The sequence below is a fragment of the Rhinatrema bivittatum genome, chromosome 17 (genome assembly GCF_901001135.1).
Source record: "Rhinatrema bivittatum chromosome 17, aRhiBiv1.1, whole genome shotgun sequence".
Taxonomy (NCBI): Eukaryota; Metazoa; Chordata; class Amphibia; order Gymnophiona; family Rhinatrematidae; genus Rhinatrema; species Rhinatrema bivittatum.
Window position 1 is genome coordinate 11,625,936 of NC_042631.1, and position 14,319 is coordinate 11,640,254.

General features: G+C 47.3%; 1 protein-coding gene across 12 annotated transcripts in view; it reads left to right on the plus strand.

Annotated features, from left to right (window-relative positions):
- The first annotated feature begins 7,738 nt into the window (after positions 1 to 7,738).
- Positions 7,739 to 14,319, plus strand: part of ANO5 (anoctamin 5) — a 69,848-nt gene continuing 63,267 nt past the window's right edge. For 6 of the 12 annotated variants that reach the window (XM_029582495.1, XM_029582497.1, XM_029582499.1 and 3 more), the window contains exon 1: positions 7,740 to 7,996. In XM_029582495.1, coding sequence (XP_029438355.1) covers positions 7,936 to 7,996 — 61 coding nt within the window. In that variant the 5' untranslated portion in view covers positions 7,740 to 7,935. Of the gene's footprint in view, positions 7,997 to 14,319 lie in introns of all 12 variants that reach the window. The other 6 variants (XM_029582503.1, XM_029582493.1, XM_029582504.1 and 3 more) reach the window with 3 other exon arrangements.

The window sequence follows — 14,319 nt, forward strand, 5'->3', positions numbered from 1 at the left end:
CATATGTTCTGGGATTTTTTTTTATCAGAGGAGCGTGTGAGCGTAGGGCAGTGTCATGAACAAGAACGCAGCAGCTCCCTAACGCACGTCTGGAAATCGCGGGATGAAGAGAGCCCTCGCTATAAGCTCCAGGTTTCATCAGCTCCGGTTCCCCTGCCCTCTGCTCACTGCCGCAGACCTCACCAGGTTTGCTTTCCCTCGAAAGCAGGCAGGCAGTGGAGTAAATTCATTCATTATATTAAGCATTATATTGCTGCTCCATGCAGGTTACCCCCAAGCGTTATGTTAAGGGTAGTAACTGCCGCTCCGTGCAGGTTACCCCCAAGCGTTATGTTAAGGGTAGTAACTGCCGCTCCGTGCAGGTTACCCCCAAGCAGTATGTTAAGGGTAGTAACTGCCCCTCTGTGCGGGTTACCCCCAAGCATTATGTTAAGGGTAGTAACTGCCCCTCTGTGCGGGTTACCCCCAAGCGTTATGTTAAGGGTAGTAACTGCCCCTCTGTGCGGGTTACCCCCAAGCATTATGTTAAGGGTAGTAACTGCCCCTCTGTGCGGGTTACCCCCAAGCGTTATGTTAAGGGTAGTAACTGCCCCTCTGTGCGGGTTACCCCCAAGCATTATGTTAAGGGTAGTAACTGCCGCTCCGTGCAGGTTACCCCCAAGCCTTATGTTAAGGGCAGTAACTGTCGCTCTGTGCAGGTTACCCTCAAGTGCTATGTTAAGGGTAACTGCTGCTCCATGCAGGCTACCCGCAAGCCTTATGTTATGGGTAATAACGTCAGACCCCTTGTAGTGCTATAGAAATATTTAATACTAATAGTAGAAGCAGTATTGTTGTTGCAGTATCAGCCCCCTTAGGTAGACTAGTTATTTATTTATATTCCACCTTTTGGCGCCAGAAAGAAAGAAGCAAGTTACAGGTGATACCATTTTTGTCTGCATGTAGATGTATAACTTTTGAAAACCTTTTCAACGTCCATTCACCCCGGTAAACACCCTCTGCAAACCTGCGTGAAGGGTATTCTGAGAGAACCTATAGCGGTGGAAAGCCAGGGGCTCCGCTCTCGCATCCGCGTTCACATCCTGCCCTCACGCCTCGCCCACACTTGGCAGCAGCCCGCGAACCAGCCGGTCAGGCTGACCAAACCGGCACTCCCTGGAGACCATTGTGCAGCTGTGCTGCTGATCTTCATGGCAGGCAGGTAGCACTACCTGTCCCGGCACACGCAGTGCAGGGTAAAGAAAGTGGGTCCGACCCATCTGCAACACACCCCCCCCCCCCTTCACTGGGGGTCACCTGCCGCAGCCTGCATTCCTCCACAAGAAAGCTACGTGGCCTGAGGGAAGCCACGCACGCAACAACAACAAATAAACAAAAACCCAGTCCAAGTGTTCTTCCAAAAGAAAACCGAATTTATTTAATGGTCCAAAAATCAAAATCCAGTCAGAGCAGAATAGAATGGCAGGAAACTTCAGGAGCATAAGTCCAGAATTCAAATCCAAAATTGAATAGCTTCTCGTTTCCAGTCACCAAAGCCTTATACAGATGCACTCACGCTTCTCATTACGTCAATGCTGACCACTTTTCAGGGGGCTTTCCCAGTCAAACCCCATCCAAGGCCCCTTAAGACCCCCAAATACTGCACCAGAAACTCCTCTCCCCCTGCAAAAGTCTCTCCCCCCAGCTGTGGGCTTCCCAGGACAGACCAACAATATCCCTGTCGACTGAGGGATTCCTTATCTCCTTGTAAACCTCCCTGGGCATCTTCACCACTTCCAGTCTCTCAGATCTTCTCAAAAAATAGGACCCAATCTAGCTCCCCGACCAAGGCTGCAAACCTCAGCTTCTCGACTCATGAGAACCTCAGCCCACTCTCCTTCCACTGCCCAAAAGCTCTCCCCATCACCTTCCACGCATCACCTTCTCCGCGCACTTCCTAATTCTCAGGTGCACATCAGATCAGGAGAATAAAGGAAACGTTATGGACTTCTCGTAATATTTTCAAACCAGTCTCCTCCTGTGCTGAAGGCCTAATTTCAGGACCCCTATTGTTGTCAGAGGTCGCAGAGTGGCGCAGACCTTATAATGCTGTTGGGTTCAGACCCTTGGACTTGCAGCTGGTAACATTCTCTTCGGGATATTTGGACACTCATAATCCAGGGTGGAATCCACTAGCAGGGCCCCAAAACTGAACTTGATCTTGCTGAAATCACTTTCAATAGAAATTTACATTATTTTGCAAAAAAAAATGGGTTTGGACTCTTGCAAAGCTACCTTCAAAAGCCTCAATACACAGCAAGCGAGCAATGTGTAACTTCCCCCTACAATGCATTTTACGGGTATGAGCCCTTCCAGGGCATGGACAAATGCAAAGGAAATGGTATCAGGAGCACCAGAGCAGGCAGGTGAGCAGTAAGTGATAAACGTTTTGACGGTGCATTTTGAAATCTTGCTCCCTCCAAGGTCACTTTGTAATCTGGGGTGAGATTTTATAGAGGCCACTTAATAGTGCCTGCCTATCTTGCATACACATTAGATTCCCATCGCTGATACGTTCAGAGCTGTCTTCCCTGGTTATTATTGTGCTGCTGAGGTCAGTCGGAGAGAAAGTCCCCTAACACCATTGCATCTTTCCCTTCCTCTGAACAGGCAGCTCCTGCTGGCTGAAGGATGACATTACCAGCAGCTGAGGCAGCGCTGAGAGAATCCCCTGCACCTCTCTCTTGGGAGCAGCTGAGAGGATGCTTTAACTTGGCTAGCATTAGGTCCCGGAGCTTGTGCTGTTTGCATTTCAGTCTGCAAAGACCCCAAATGAATTTCTGTTTATGCACTACTTTATTGTATTACTCTCTCTCTCTGCTACTGGCAGTTAGTTTAGCACCCTCACCGTACAGAAAGAGATCAGGAGATGCAAAAGGATAGGACTTGGAGAAAACAAGGTTAATGATCTTAGCAGTCACTGAGGAAAAACTCTAACTGAGGGAATCTGGATTTAGCCTCTTACATTGCAGACACAGCCGTGATTCACAGGGGACCATTAGTGCAGGGATATTTTGGTCCACTCATTCTGTTCAGAGTGCACATCTCAGAAGAAGTCTCTTGAGATACAAAAAAAATGTCTCTTGGAGCTGCCATGTTCCCCACTATCACACAACAATATAGGAAATGACCACCTGGCCCAACCCATCGGCCCAGCTCTTCTTGTGCACCCTGCAAGGATGTAGCCCAGCTGCCAGCCAGAGATACCTACCCTTATCCAGGAGAGGGTTTGTCAACGTCATCATCTTTACTCTAACATCTTAGACAGATGGGCCTGGAAAATCGGACTATGTGAGTACCCGCATTTCAGCTAGAAGTGCTAATTATTACTGTCCTGGCAGCCTGCCAGGCAGACCTGCTAATCACTTAGCGGGATTTAGGCACCTCGGCCTGTTGCACGGTGCTGAAAGTCAATGTCAGTGACTAAATCCCCCCCCCCCAATAATTCCGCCCCAATAACCCCAATAGGATGCTAAATTTAGGTGCTCAGTCCTACTCATCTATAAAAGGAGCAAATTTAGTTGCCTAACACTCATTTAGGCACCTAAACCTTGGAAAAAAAATGATTCCATATGTTCTTATACCTTTTATTTAAATAGCACTATTTGCCTGTTAACATCTGCTTCACATTATACAGAATATCTTCCAGGCTTTGTTTCAGATTTTCCTTAATTTCATTTTATTTCAAAATCCTGTGTATGTAAAAAAAAAATGCAAAAAATAATACCTTGGTTAAGATTTATTGCAGAAAATGCAAATGCTGTATCAGAGACAATTTCTGTCAATATCCACAGGAAAGTTGTCGGAACAGAATGCTAGACAACTGCAGAGGAATATTTACACCTCCATAACCGTTGAAAATATCCTTTATTCCCCCAGCAGATGGTGCTAAATCCTGCCCTTCATAACTGTTAGTATGGACTGGGCTGTGTTCAGGACTGTAGGCACCAGGTGGCGCTACACAACACCGAATCACCAAACTCTCACGCTGTGCCATAGGAGAAAATCCCTTTGTATACAAAATATGGCTTTCTTGGAACAAATATGTGTGCTTCAAGTCAGTGCAGAGAGGGTTCTATCATGCACATCCCACATTTCCCTTTCTAGGCACAATTTAAGGAAAATAACCCCCCCCCCAAGTGCTTTCAAACAGTCAGTAGGGTGAACCGAGAGGTTGCCAACTGGCTCCAGATTCACCCGGCAGGTTTTCAACCAGCCCCGGGTTTGCCCCATTGCATGCAGGGACTTGTAGTCTAACTTTTTTTTTTTTTTGTAAAGGAATAGGAAATCAGAATTACAAGACCCTGCATGCGATTGGGGCAATCCACAACTGGATGAAACCTGTCAGGTGAATCCAGAGCCAGCTGGCAACCCTAGTGGAGTGAGAAACTGCAGGGAGCCAGCCTGGGGAGGGTTGGGTTCACATTAGCAAGAGAAAATGTAGCCTGGTGCCTACAGTCCTGAACACAGCCCAGTCCATACTAAGAGTTATGAAGGGCAGGATTTAGCACCACCTGCTGGGGGGAATAAAGGTTATTTTCCACGGTTATGGAGGTGTAAATAATTCCTCTGCAGTTGTCTAGCATTCTGTTCTGACAACTTTCCTGTGGATATTGACAGAAATTGTCTCTGATACAGCATTTGCATTTTCTGCAATAAATCTTAACCAAGGTATTATTTTTTGCATTTTTTTTACATACACAGGATTTTGAAATAAATGATTGAAATTAATGATTTCCAACCGATTTCCTTAAGAGAATCAGAACTACAAGTCCCTGCATGCAATGGGGCAAAGCCAGGCCTGGCTTGGCCTGCCCCTGATGACCTAGAGCCATCCTTTCACAAATGCAGCACTTGTATGAAAACAGAGCACATGGAACGCTCTCACTGCACAGGGCAAGCAACTTCTATTTTTCATATCCTGACTGTGCTAAGATCGCACTAAAATCGTAACACTCTGGTTTTTTGTATTTCTGCAAAATGTATCAATAAACCACAGGCCACATGACTGAGAAGTGTTCTGAGAAATCTGCTAATTTTGGAACCACTTGCCTGGGCCCGGCGGTTTCCTTCCGCACATGCTGCTGGGTGGAGCAGGGAAGGCGCAGCTCTGATAAACCCACATGGGCTAATTCTGGCCCCTTTGGATCTGACAGTGAAAGCCGTACATCTAAATTACAGACTGCAGTGAAGGCTGGCACAGCAGGGAACACAAATAGAAGATGCTGATCCACCACTGCTTCCAGAGCAGCAGTGCCAGTTCTCCAAAATGCCCAGCAGGCTCCCTTTGTGAGTCTAATTCCCACTTCTCCTTTTGCTGGCCTGAAGAGATTTTTTTTTTAATTTTACTTCTTTTCTTGAATAGATGTGCACCTTGTATTACGACTATGTGCTCATTTTAATTTATTTAAAAATATTTATCTTCTGCTCAGCCACTTTTCCAGATGGGTTATAAAGTACATTCCACCTGAGTGTGGGTTTTAGTTGTATTCCAGCTGACTGCATTGCTTTTGTATTGCTGGAGGTGTCTTAGTGGTAGCAGGCATTTGACTTTAGATGGGGATTAGCATATTCCTGCCTCTAGTGCTACAGCATATTAAGGAGTGGCAGGATCGGAGAGGTCTTTAAACTCAAAAGTCACCATCTCCTCAGTAATAGAATTAGAACGTATATTGCCTCAGGTACAAACTTAGTGGGGGGGGGGGGGGGGGGGGTCATTTAAACTAAGTTGTGATAGGCATTTACCTCATGAAAAAGGCTGTTTATCCAGGGATAATGTCTATTGTGGCAATAATGCACAATATTCTTGGCTAAAATGACCTGTTTTGCCTGCAAAGTAGATGCATGCAAAGCAGCTCATTAATAAATAATTTTATGGAAATAAAATAACATGGCTTGATTAAAAAAAAAATGCAAGCCTTGCTATTTTGCAAAGTTAGCCACTATGTGGGTGTTGCAGCTACAAACATGCATCCTGATGCCTCCGGGATGCTTCTTAAGTCCCCTGTCCCCCACCTCCCAAGTAGTCAAAAAAGAGATTTCAAAGTCATGTGGCACTTCCCTAGCATGTACCCAAACACTTGTCCCCTTTCCAAGAAAGACCCATGCCAGTAGACGCCAGCCATCCTTCCACGCCCCAAACCCACCCAGGTCTAGGCACCGGAGTGGCACTTGGGCACAGAGCGAGGCTCCTGCTTTAGGTGTCAGCCTACTCCCTAGCTGAGGCCCTGGCTTCGGGCTTAGGCCTAGACCAGACCAGCAACTTTTCTTTTTTTTTAAATAGGTTTTCAAAACAAAATGAGATTCCACCAATTTGTCAGAATTTAACTCATTCCGTTTTAAAAACGACCCGAAACGAAATAGGAAATTTCATGCCATTTCCGATTTTGTTTTTCCCAGATGCCTATCCCTATTAATAACTATTATTATTCTCATCATATAAAATGTAAACGCTGCGTCTTGGTCCGTTTGTGACCAGCTGTTGAGAGCTCACTCCGGTTTTCTGGTCAGTACAAGGAGCTCCTCTTCCATATTTCAAGCAGTCTGAATGGTGGAGGCTGTGGAGGTCCGTGTGAGGATGAATGAATATCCTTTATTTACTAACGGGCCGATACAGTAAAATCGCGGGAGAGCGGGCGAGCGACTGGCGCACTCACAGGCCACTCTCCTGTGTGCGTGATACAGTATTTTAATTTATTTAAATTAGGCCCGGCGTAAAAAGAGGCACTAGGGACACTAACGCGTCCCAAGTGCCTCTTTTTTGATAGGAGCGGCGGCTGTCAGCGGGTTTGACAGCCAACGCTCAATTTTGCCGACATCGGTTTTCGAGCCCGCTGACAGCCACGGGTTCGGAAACCGGACACCGGCAAAATTGAGCGTCCGGTTTTCGACCCGATGGCCGCGGGCCTATTTCAAATTTTTTTTTCTATTTTTTTTACTTTTTTTAACTTTCGGGACCTCGGACTTAATATCGCCATGATATTAAGTCAGAGGGTGCACAGAAAAGCAGTTTTTACTGCTTTTCTGTGCACTTTCCCGGTGCCCGGAGAAATTAGCGCCTACCTTTGGGTAGGCGCTAATTTCTGAAAGTTAAATGTGCAGCTTGGCTGCACATTTTACTTTCTGTATCGCGCGGGAATAACTAATAGGGCCATCAACGTGCATTTGCGGGCGCTATTAGGTTCGGGGGGGGGGGGGGGTTGGATGCGCTATTACCCCTTACCGAATAAGGGGTAAAGCTAGCGCGTCCAAAACGTCCTGTAAAAGGGAAATCAGCAGCAGAGAAATTCACATTCTGCCACATTAGTGCACAGAATGATTACAAGAAAGGGTGAGAAAACAAAGCAAGAATTACAAAAGGAAGTCAAGCAAAGGCGGCGCCGTCAGGCAGCCTTGAAGAGGGAGCAGTGCTGAGCTGCCATGGTGTCTGCAGGAGGGAGGGGCCCAGCAGGGCTCCTTGCCACTCCATAGGGGAGGGGGCGGCAGGATAGGGGGGGGGGGGAGATTGCATAGGGCCGCTCACCTCCTCCAACCCTGCCTCCCGTTCCCTCCTGGGCTCGGTGCCACGGAAGAGCAGCAAGTGGGTGAGAGGCAGCCCCCTCCTCCCCACCCATCTCTCCTCCCTCCCTCCTCCTTCCCCTCCCCTTTCTCTCTCTCTGCTCCCTCCTCCTTCTCCCCATTTCTCCTTCTCCTCCTCCCTCTCTGCTCCGCCGCCCGCCCTCCCGATCTCTCCCAGTCTCTCCTCCCTTCCTCTTTCTCCCTCCCCCTCTCCCCCTCCCTTTAAGGCTCTGCCTTTCTCCTCCGACTCGAAGCGAGCGGCTGGGGCTGCGGCAGCCCCGGAGAGCCCGGTGACAGCCGAGCGGGGAGCGGCGGCCCTGGGGCCCCCCCTCCGGCACCATGATCCGCGCCGGGCGGAAGGAGAGCGAGACCCTGATCGAGATGACGGCGGCCGGGGACGGTGAGAGCCGGGGACTGGCCTGGGAGGCACCCGATTCGGATTATTGCCCCCCAGAGGGATCGGGGGGGACGGGGACCTGCCTGCCACCTTCTGCCCCCTTCGGGGGTACTTAGTGCGGGGGGGGGGGAGCAGGCTGTAGCCCTATTCTCCGGGGGACACCGGAGCCGGGTCCGAGGGGATCTCCCCCCAAAGCAGATGTTGGGGTGCCGCCTCTCCCCGCCCCCGCCACATCTGGGACGTGGTATTTCTGCTTTGGGGATCCGAGGGAGGGGAGATCCCCCCCCCCCCCCCCAGACCGCTGCCCGGCCGGCAGGAGACACGTGGGAAGCGCTAACTCCCAGCCCGGGGCTTCCCTGCTCCAGTTTGTGTTTTACTTCTTCTTATACTTCTCTGTGACTATTTTATTTTTTTTCCAAAATTGCCAGTTGAAGTTCTTGTGAGCATTGCCCGTGTAAGGAAGGAGGCATCCAGTGCTGACCAGGGGTGGGGGGTAGGATTGTCACTGTCAGCTGGAAGCACTAGATCAGGGTGGCCAGAGTACAGGGGAGGGAGCCTGAGTCTAGGCCCAAATGTGTTCAGATCTCCCGGACATAAAGCCAGGCTGCTGCCTCTGCCTCTCAAGGGCTGCATGCAGCCACATCGCCCCTTCACCCCAGAGGCTGCAAACCCAGTTTCCCTTGCCAGTCCTACCCTGATCACCTGTAAATCTCTCCCTTCTTAAAGGTCGGTAGTCCCACCTTTCCTATCTTGGAAAGACAGCGTGTCCTGTTCTGAAGCAAGCCCGAGTGACTCATTCTTTGGCAGGGTAAACCCTGCTGACCCAGTCCGTTCCATGACAAGGATGATGCATTTCCAGTAATGCTTAATATGTGCACTGCCCACATCTTTACACACATTAGTAATGCAGCAGGAGCAAAGTGAAAATATGTGCTTGGTGCCCGAGTATCCTGGGCAGTGATTCATGTTGGGTGCGATGGGGCAGATCATGGGGTGATGGACTCTGCTCTGCAGAATTCCCGAGCCTTGCCTGGATGCCTCCTTGTCTAACTCATGTCAGCAAGCTGCTTAAAATATGTGTAATGTGTGTGTGTGTGTGCGCGTATGTGTATAGAAGTGTAAGCTGCTGTAGGGTGGGTATGCGTCCATTCAAAAGACAAAATCATGGCGGTTTACAGTTAAATAAACCACCAAGCACAACAAAGCACTCTAAATATAATTCCACACCCAGGTGAGTGCTAAGAACCGGTTGTACAGTCCCAATAAGCTTAAAAACGATTGTAAGTCCAAAGGTAATATTTATTCAAAACGGCAACTCCACTGTATATACAAGATCATGCTTTTAGCAAAAGGGTCCCCCGACACGGACCCGTGTTTCGCCAGGGGCTGCATCGGGGGGGACGCACAAGGAGATTCAAAACAATCTGTAAATAAGATAAAGAATACAGGACTGTCACTAAATGATGCTGTCAGTGCCATATATACAAACAAACAGAGTGTTCACTTACCAAGTTGAAGAGTATACACACGTAACAGGGAGCGCATTTAATTGTCATTCAACATGGAGTTTTAAACACGTAAAAGGCGCCAAAACCTTCACAGACCAATCAGCTGACCAATCAACCTCTCTCAGCGTCTGATGCTTATGTTTCAGCATGCTCCTTTAATCGGTGCATTCATTGCCTTCATGGCTTTGTTTGTTTTTGTAGCGTTTAAATAAACATTTAGTGCATTATGAGATGGAAAGTGAAGGTTTGCAGCTTGGAACTCATCCCAGCCTCTGAAAAAATGGCCTCTGGTTACATTTGTGTGACTTGCAGCTCGGTCTTAGCTTACGGGTTAAATTCACTTTTTTTTTTTTTTTTTTATCCACGGTCACTTACTGCAGAGTGAGGAAGGAAGAGGAAGCGTGGATTGTGTTTGTTGCCAGACAGTTCTTTCACAGCCCTAAATAAAGATCTTCCTGCTCGGATGATACCAGAGCCTTAGGGCATGCCGTATCCTATCACCCTTGTGGGAGGAGGTACTCTAGGGAAGGGCGAGATTCAACCAGTCAACCAAGCAGCTAAGAGCAGGAATCCTCGAGAGCAACCCTGGCAGTCTAAAGTCATTTTTCTCCCTTGAGGAAGAGTGTGAACCTCCGCCTCGGTGGATATGAGGCACAGATAAGCAGGTTAGGTACACACTCGTAAAGCTAAGGCTTGCTTTATAGACTTGGATTGTAAACACAATAAGTTATTTTACAGGGTTAATGTAAAGGTTGGGTTAGCTTTGTGCAGCCGCTAGCAGATGATCCCGTCTTAAAAGAGGAGGAGAACCACCACAGACTAGAACCAGAAGTTGGTCACTGCCTTTCTGCAGTCACCCTTAATCTAGCGCTAACGTATATTACTATGGGTCTAACTTATTAATTCTCCTCGTGCTTACGATATGGTTTTGTGTGTGCGTCTCCCTAATAACTTTTGTGTTTGCTGTAGCCACCAGATTTTTAAGACACGGGGGCAGGGCCATGAGACCTGGCAGGAGGTGGTTTTTAGTTCAGATTCGTATGTGCCATAGAAGCACTGGTCGCAGAGAGTCAACTGCTTCTTGTTATTTGAGAGAATAGGAGGAATGTGCACCAGACTGAGGCATTCAGGGTGGCAGGAATAGTGACTGCAGGCTCAGGGTTGCCTCCTTTTTTTTTCTTTTGTTTGGGCTAAGCAGGTTCTGGCTGAATAAGAATTGGATCTGGGCGTGGTTCCTGTTTGCTGTCTTGCGTTGGCGATGCAGCACGCCCAGCAGTCGGAGCCGCACAGGCCCTGCCCGTGCTGGCAGTGGGGATGGCACGCCCTGGTCTGCAGTGGGGTAAACCTGCAGCAAACTCACCTTTTATCTTCCCTCCCAGCCAGTCCAGTATTTCTGTCTTTGCTGAAAGCAAACGCCACCATTCCCACTCTTCAGGCCGCTGGGCAGGCTGATGATTGTGTGTTCCCATAAAAAAGTCATGAGGCCCGGCCAGGAGGAAACAGGAGAAGCCCCCGCCCACAGCTTAACCCACCCTCCCGGGCTGAATTCATTCATTAGCCAGTGCTTGGTTTTTAACTTTTCCCTACTTTTCCTTTCTTGGTATTTATTTGATTTATATTCTGCTTTTCAGGTATTTCAGAATGGATCACCTTCAGGTTCTGTAGGTGTTTTCCTGTCACCGGAGAGCTCTCGGTCTCAGTGCCTGACTTGCTATTCTCCCATTCTGTATCTATGGGAAAAAAATGCTTTGGAAACGCGGCCCTAAGGCAGTGGAAGGTTAAGTGACTTGCCGAAGGTGGCAAGGAGCATTAGTGAGATTTCAAGCCTGGCTTCGCTGGTTCTCATCCTGCTGCTGTAACCACTAGGCTAGTCCTTCAGTGCCCAATGTATTACAGTATTGCGATTCCCGGGGTGGATGATTTTTGGAAGGTTTTTATGCTGGTAAACCACCTGTACCTGCAAAAAAATTTGTTAGACGAACTGAGGCATCTTGCTGTGGGTTAAAGTGCGCACGCGCTGTTTCACAAGCCACGGGGGAAAGTGTTGTGAGGTTGGGGGGACACTGCAGGTGCAAAGTCCCAGAGCACTTGTCGCCTGCCTGCACACTTTCAGAGGGACACTCTGCCAGGTATTTCCCTTTGAAATTAAGTTTCTGTACCCTCAGGACAGTAAACTGCTCCCTAAATACTCAAATCTCTGCAAAACAAAAAAACAAAAAAAAAAACCCCCAAATAAAACAGCTGTCAAAAACAGAAGAATAAAACCCTAGAACGGGAAGACAAGGAATGTCCCTGAATTATCCAGTTCTTAACAATGGATCAGGAAGGACAAGTTCATTTCCATTCCCGCGGTGGGCGTCTGCTTCTGAAAACCATAGCTCTGTGCAAGAGCAGAGGTCCTTACGGGAGCAGCCGCAGGAGATCGAAAGTATCCATTTCTGATCGACAAAGACTTCTAGATCCTTTCTGAGACATTGGAGGCTGATTCACCTGATGGGTGAGAAGGTGGCAGCAACTCTGTCCTCATCTGAGCAAGAGCTGGGAGTGGAGGACGAGCTTAGTGGTTTAGAGCAGCGGGCGGTGAACAAGGGAAGCAAGGATTCAAGTCCCACTGCCACTCCTTGTGACCGTGGGCAAGTCACATTATCTCAGGTACAAGCAGGGAAATATCTACAGTTCCTGAATGTAATCCACTTTGAGGTGGCTGACAGGCAGAATGTAGATCAAATAAAATATAAACAACAGGCACACAAGACCTAATTAAAATAATCAAAGACCTACACAGGAAACTCCATGCTGGTTTATTTTAGTAATTCATTTGTCACAAAGTCAAGTACCACAATTCCCCTGCCCCAGTGCAGAGAGGTGAGCTGGCTTAACTCACGTTTTCTTAGTGCCAGAAACTTAACCTGCCAGGTGGAGTGATGTTGATGTACAGGCGGAAACCGATGGGACCTGTAGTCAGGATTTTCTGGGCACAAGTCATGTTTGTATGCATGCTAAGCGTTTTCTTTGCCCACATTATTGGATTTGGGTGTCTTTTTTTAAACTTCCAGCCCATTAGCTTATTGCGTTGGAAGTTAATATTTTTTAGCGTGTGCATTAAGAAACTATCCGCTGAATTGCAGCGCACGGATCCAGTGCTCAGCTTATTACATTGGCCCCAGAATGTGGTATTGGACCATCAAACAGGAAGCAGAATTTTGGAGCAATAGACTGCAGATCATAAAAAGACTAGGGATGGGATGAGATTCAGGGTGTACAAATTAAGCTCTGCAAATGTTTTGTGCGATTCAGTGGAGAGAGAGCGGTGCAAGCAACATGTGGGAGGGTGAGGTGTGGTCCGAGAGAAGCAACGCTGGCTAGATTGCTGAGAAAAATGCCCTCTGTTCCATTCTCAACCTTGTTTTGCTTAGATTAGTTGCCACTGGATTTTTCCCAAACTCCTTTGCTGATTGCTCACTGCCAGGACTTGGGTTATTCCTTATTGCAGAAAGACGGAGAGGCAGGCAGGGATCAGGACTCCTGGGATCAGTTCTCCCAAATGGCTGCGTTTTTATAAACCGATGCAGTGATTCGCTTTCTCTTCATCAACCCAAAGTGATTTATAACCATAGTCCTTGTAACAAAAAACATAAAATAGTAAACAGTTGCAACAAAATATCATAGTCTTATCTTCATAATATTACATCCACACTATAACAGTTTATATATGAAATAAAATCCCAGTCAAAACCCCATATCTTCAATAACCTGTTAACTGGAGTTCATGCACTTAAACTAGGGAGCAGGGGTGGCAGGAGGTGGCCAGTGAATTTGGCAGGTCGCCAACAAGCTAAACAGGAAGAGTAAAGGGGAAGTAAAATCAATCAGTTCAAAACAGCAGAAAAGGTGAATGTGAAAAGCAGCTGGAAAGCTAGGACTACAAGTGCTTGAAGTCTGGGCAACGAAATCCCAGACCTGCAGACCCTAATACTGGAGGCGGACTTGGACATTGTTGCTGTTACAGTAACTTGGTTCACTGATTCTCATGATTGGGATATGGACATTCCAGGCTATAACTTGCTAAGAGAGGACAGAAAAGGGGGAGGAATAGCTCTTTATGTCAAAAACAATATCCAAGCAACTGAATTGCAAGAGAAGAAGCATTGTGGGCTGACCTAAAAAAAAGAAGATGGTGCTTCCAATTTTTCTGGTGTGTGAGTTACAGGCCACCAACTCAAATAGAAGAACTAGATAGTGAACTCGTTGAAGATATCCAAAAGGTGGGAAAGAGAAGTGGAGTGTTGCTCATTGGCAATAGTGGATGCCCTTCAAGGGACTCTGCTCAAACAAATGGTAATGGAACCCATGAGAGAGGGTGAAATACTTGATCTGGTGCTCACTAATGGCGGTAAGCTCTCTAAAATTTGGATAGGGGTTCACCTGAGCACCAGTGATCATCAGATGGTGTGGATCAATTTTGCGAATAGGACACAGAGAAGTCACACAAAGACCCAAGTTTCAAAAATACTGAGGTTGTCAAAATGGGGACATACCTGGAGGATGAACTGGAAGACTGGGAGAAAATGGGTGAGGTGGAACAGTGGGCCAAACTGAAAGGAACTATTGCAAAAGCAACAAATCTATATATTAGAAAAGTAAACAAAAGTAAGAGGAAAAAGAAACCAATCTCTAAGGAGGTGACTGAAAAAATAAAGTAAAAAAGAACAGCATTAAAGAAGTATAAAGGATCCCAAAAAAAGATACAGGGAAGAATATCTGTCAAAACTGATGGAGATGAAGAAATAAATAAGGAAAGCAAAAGTTCAAGTTGAA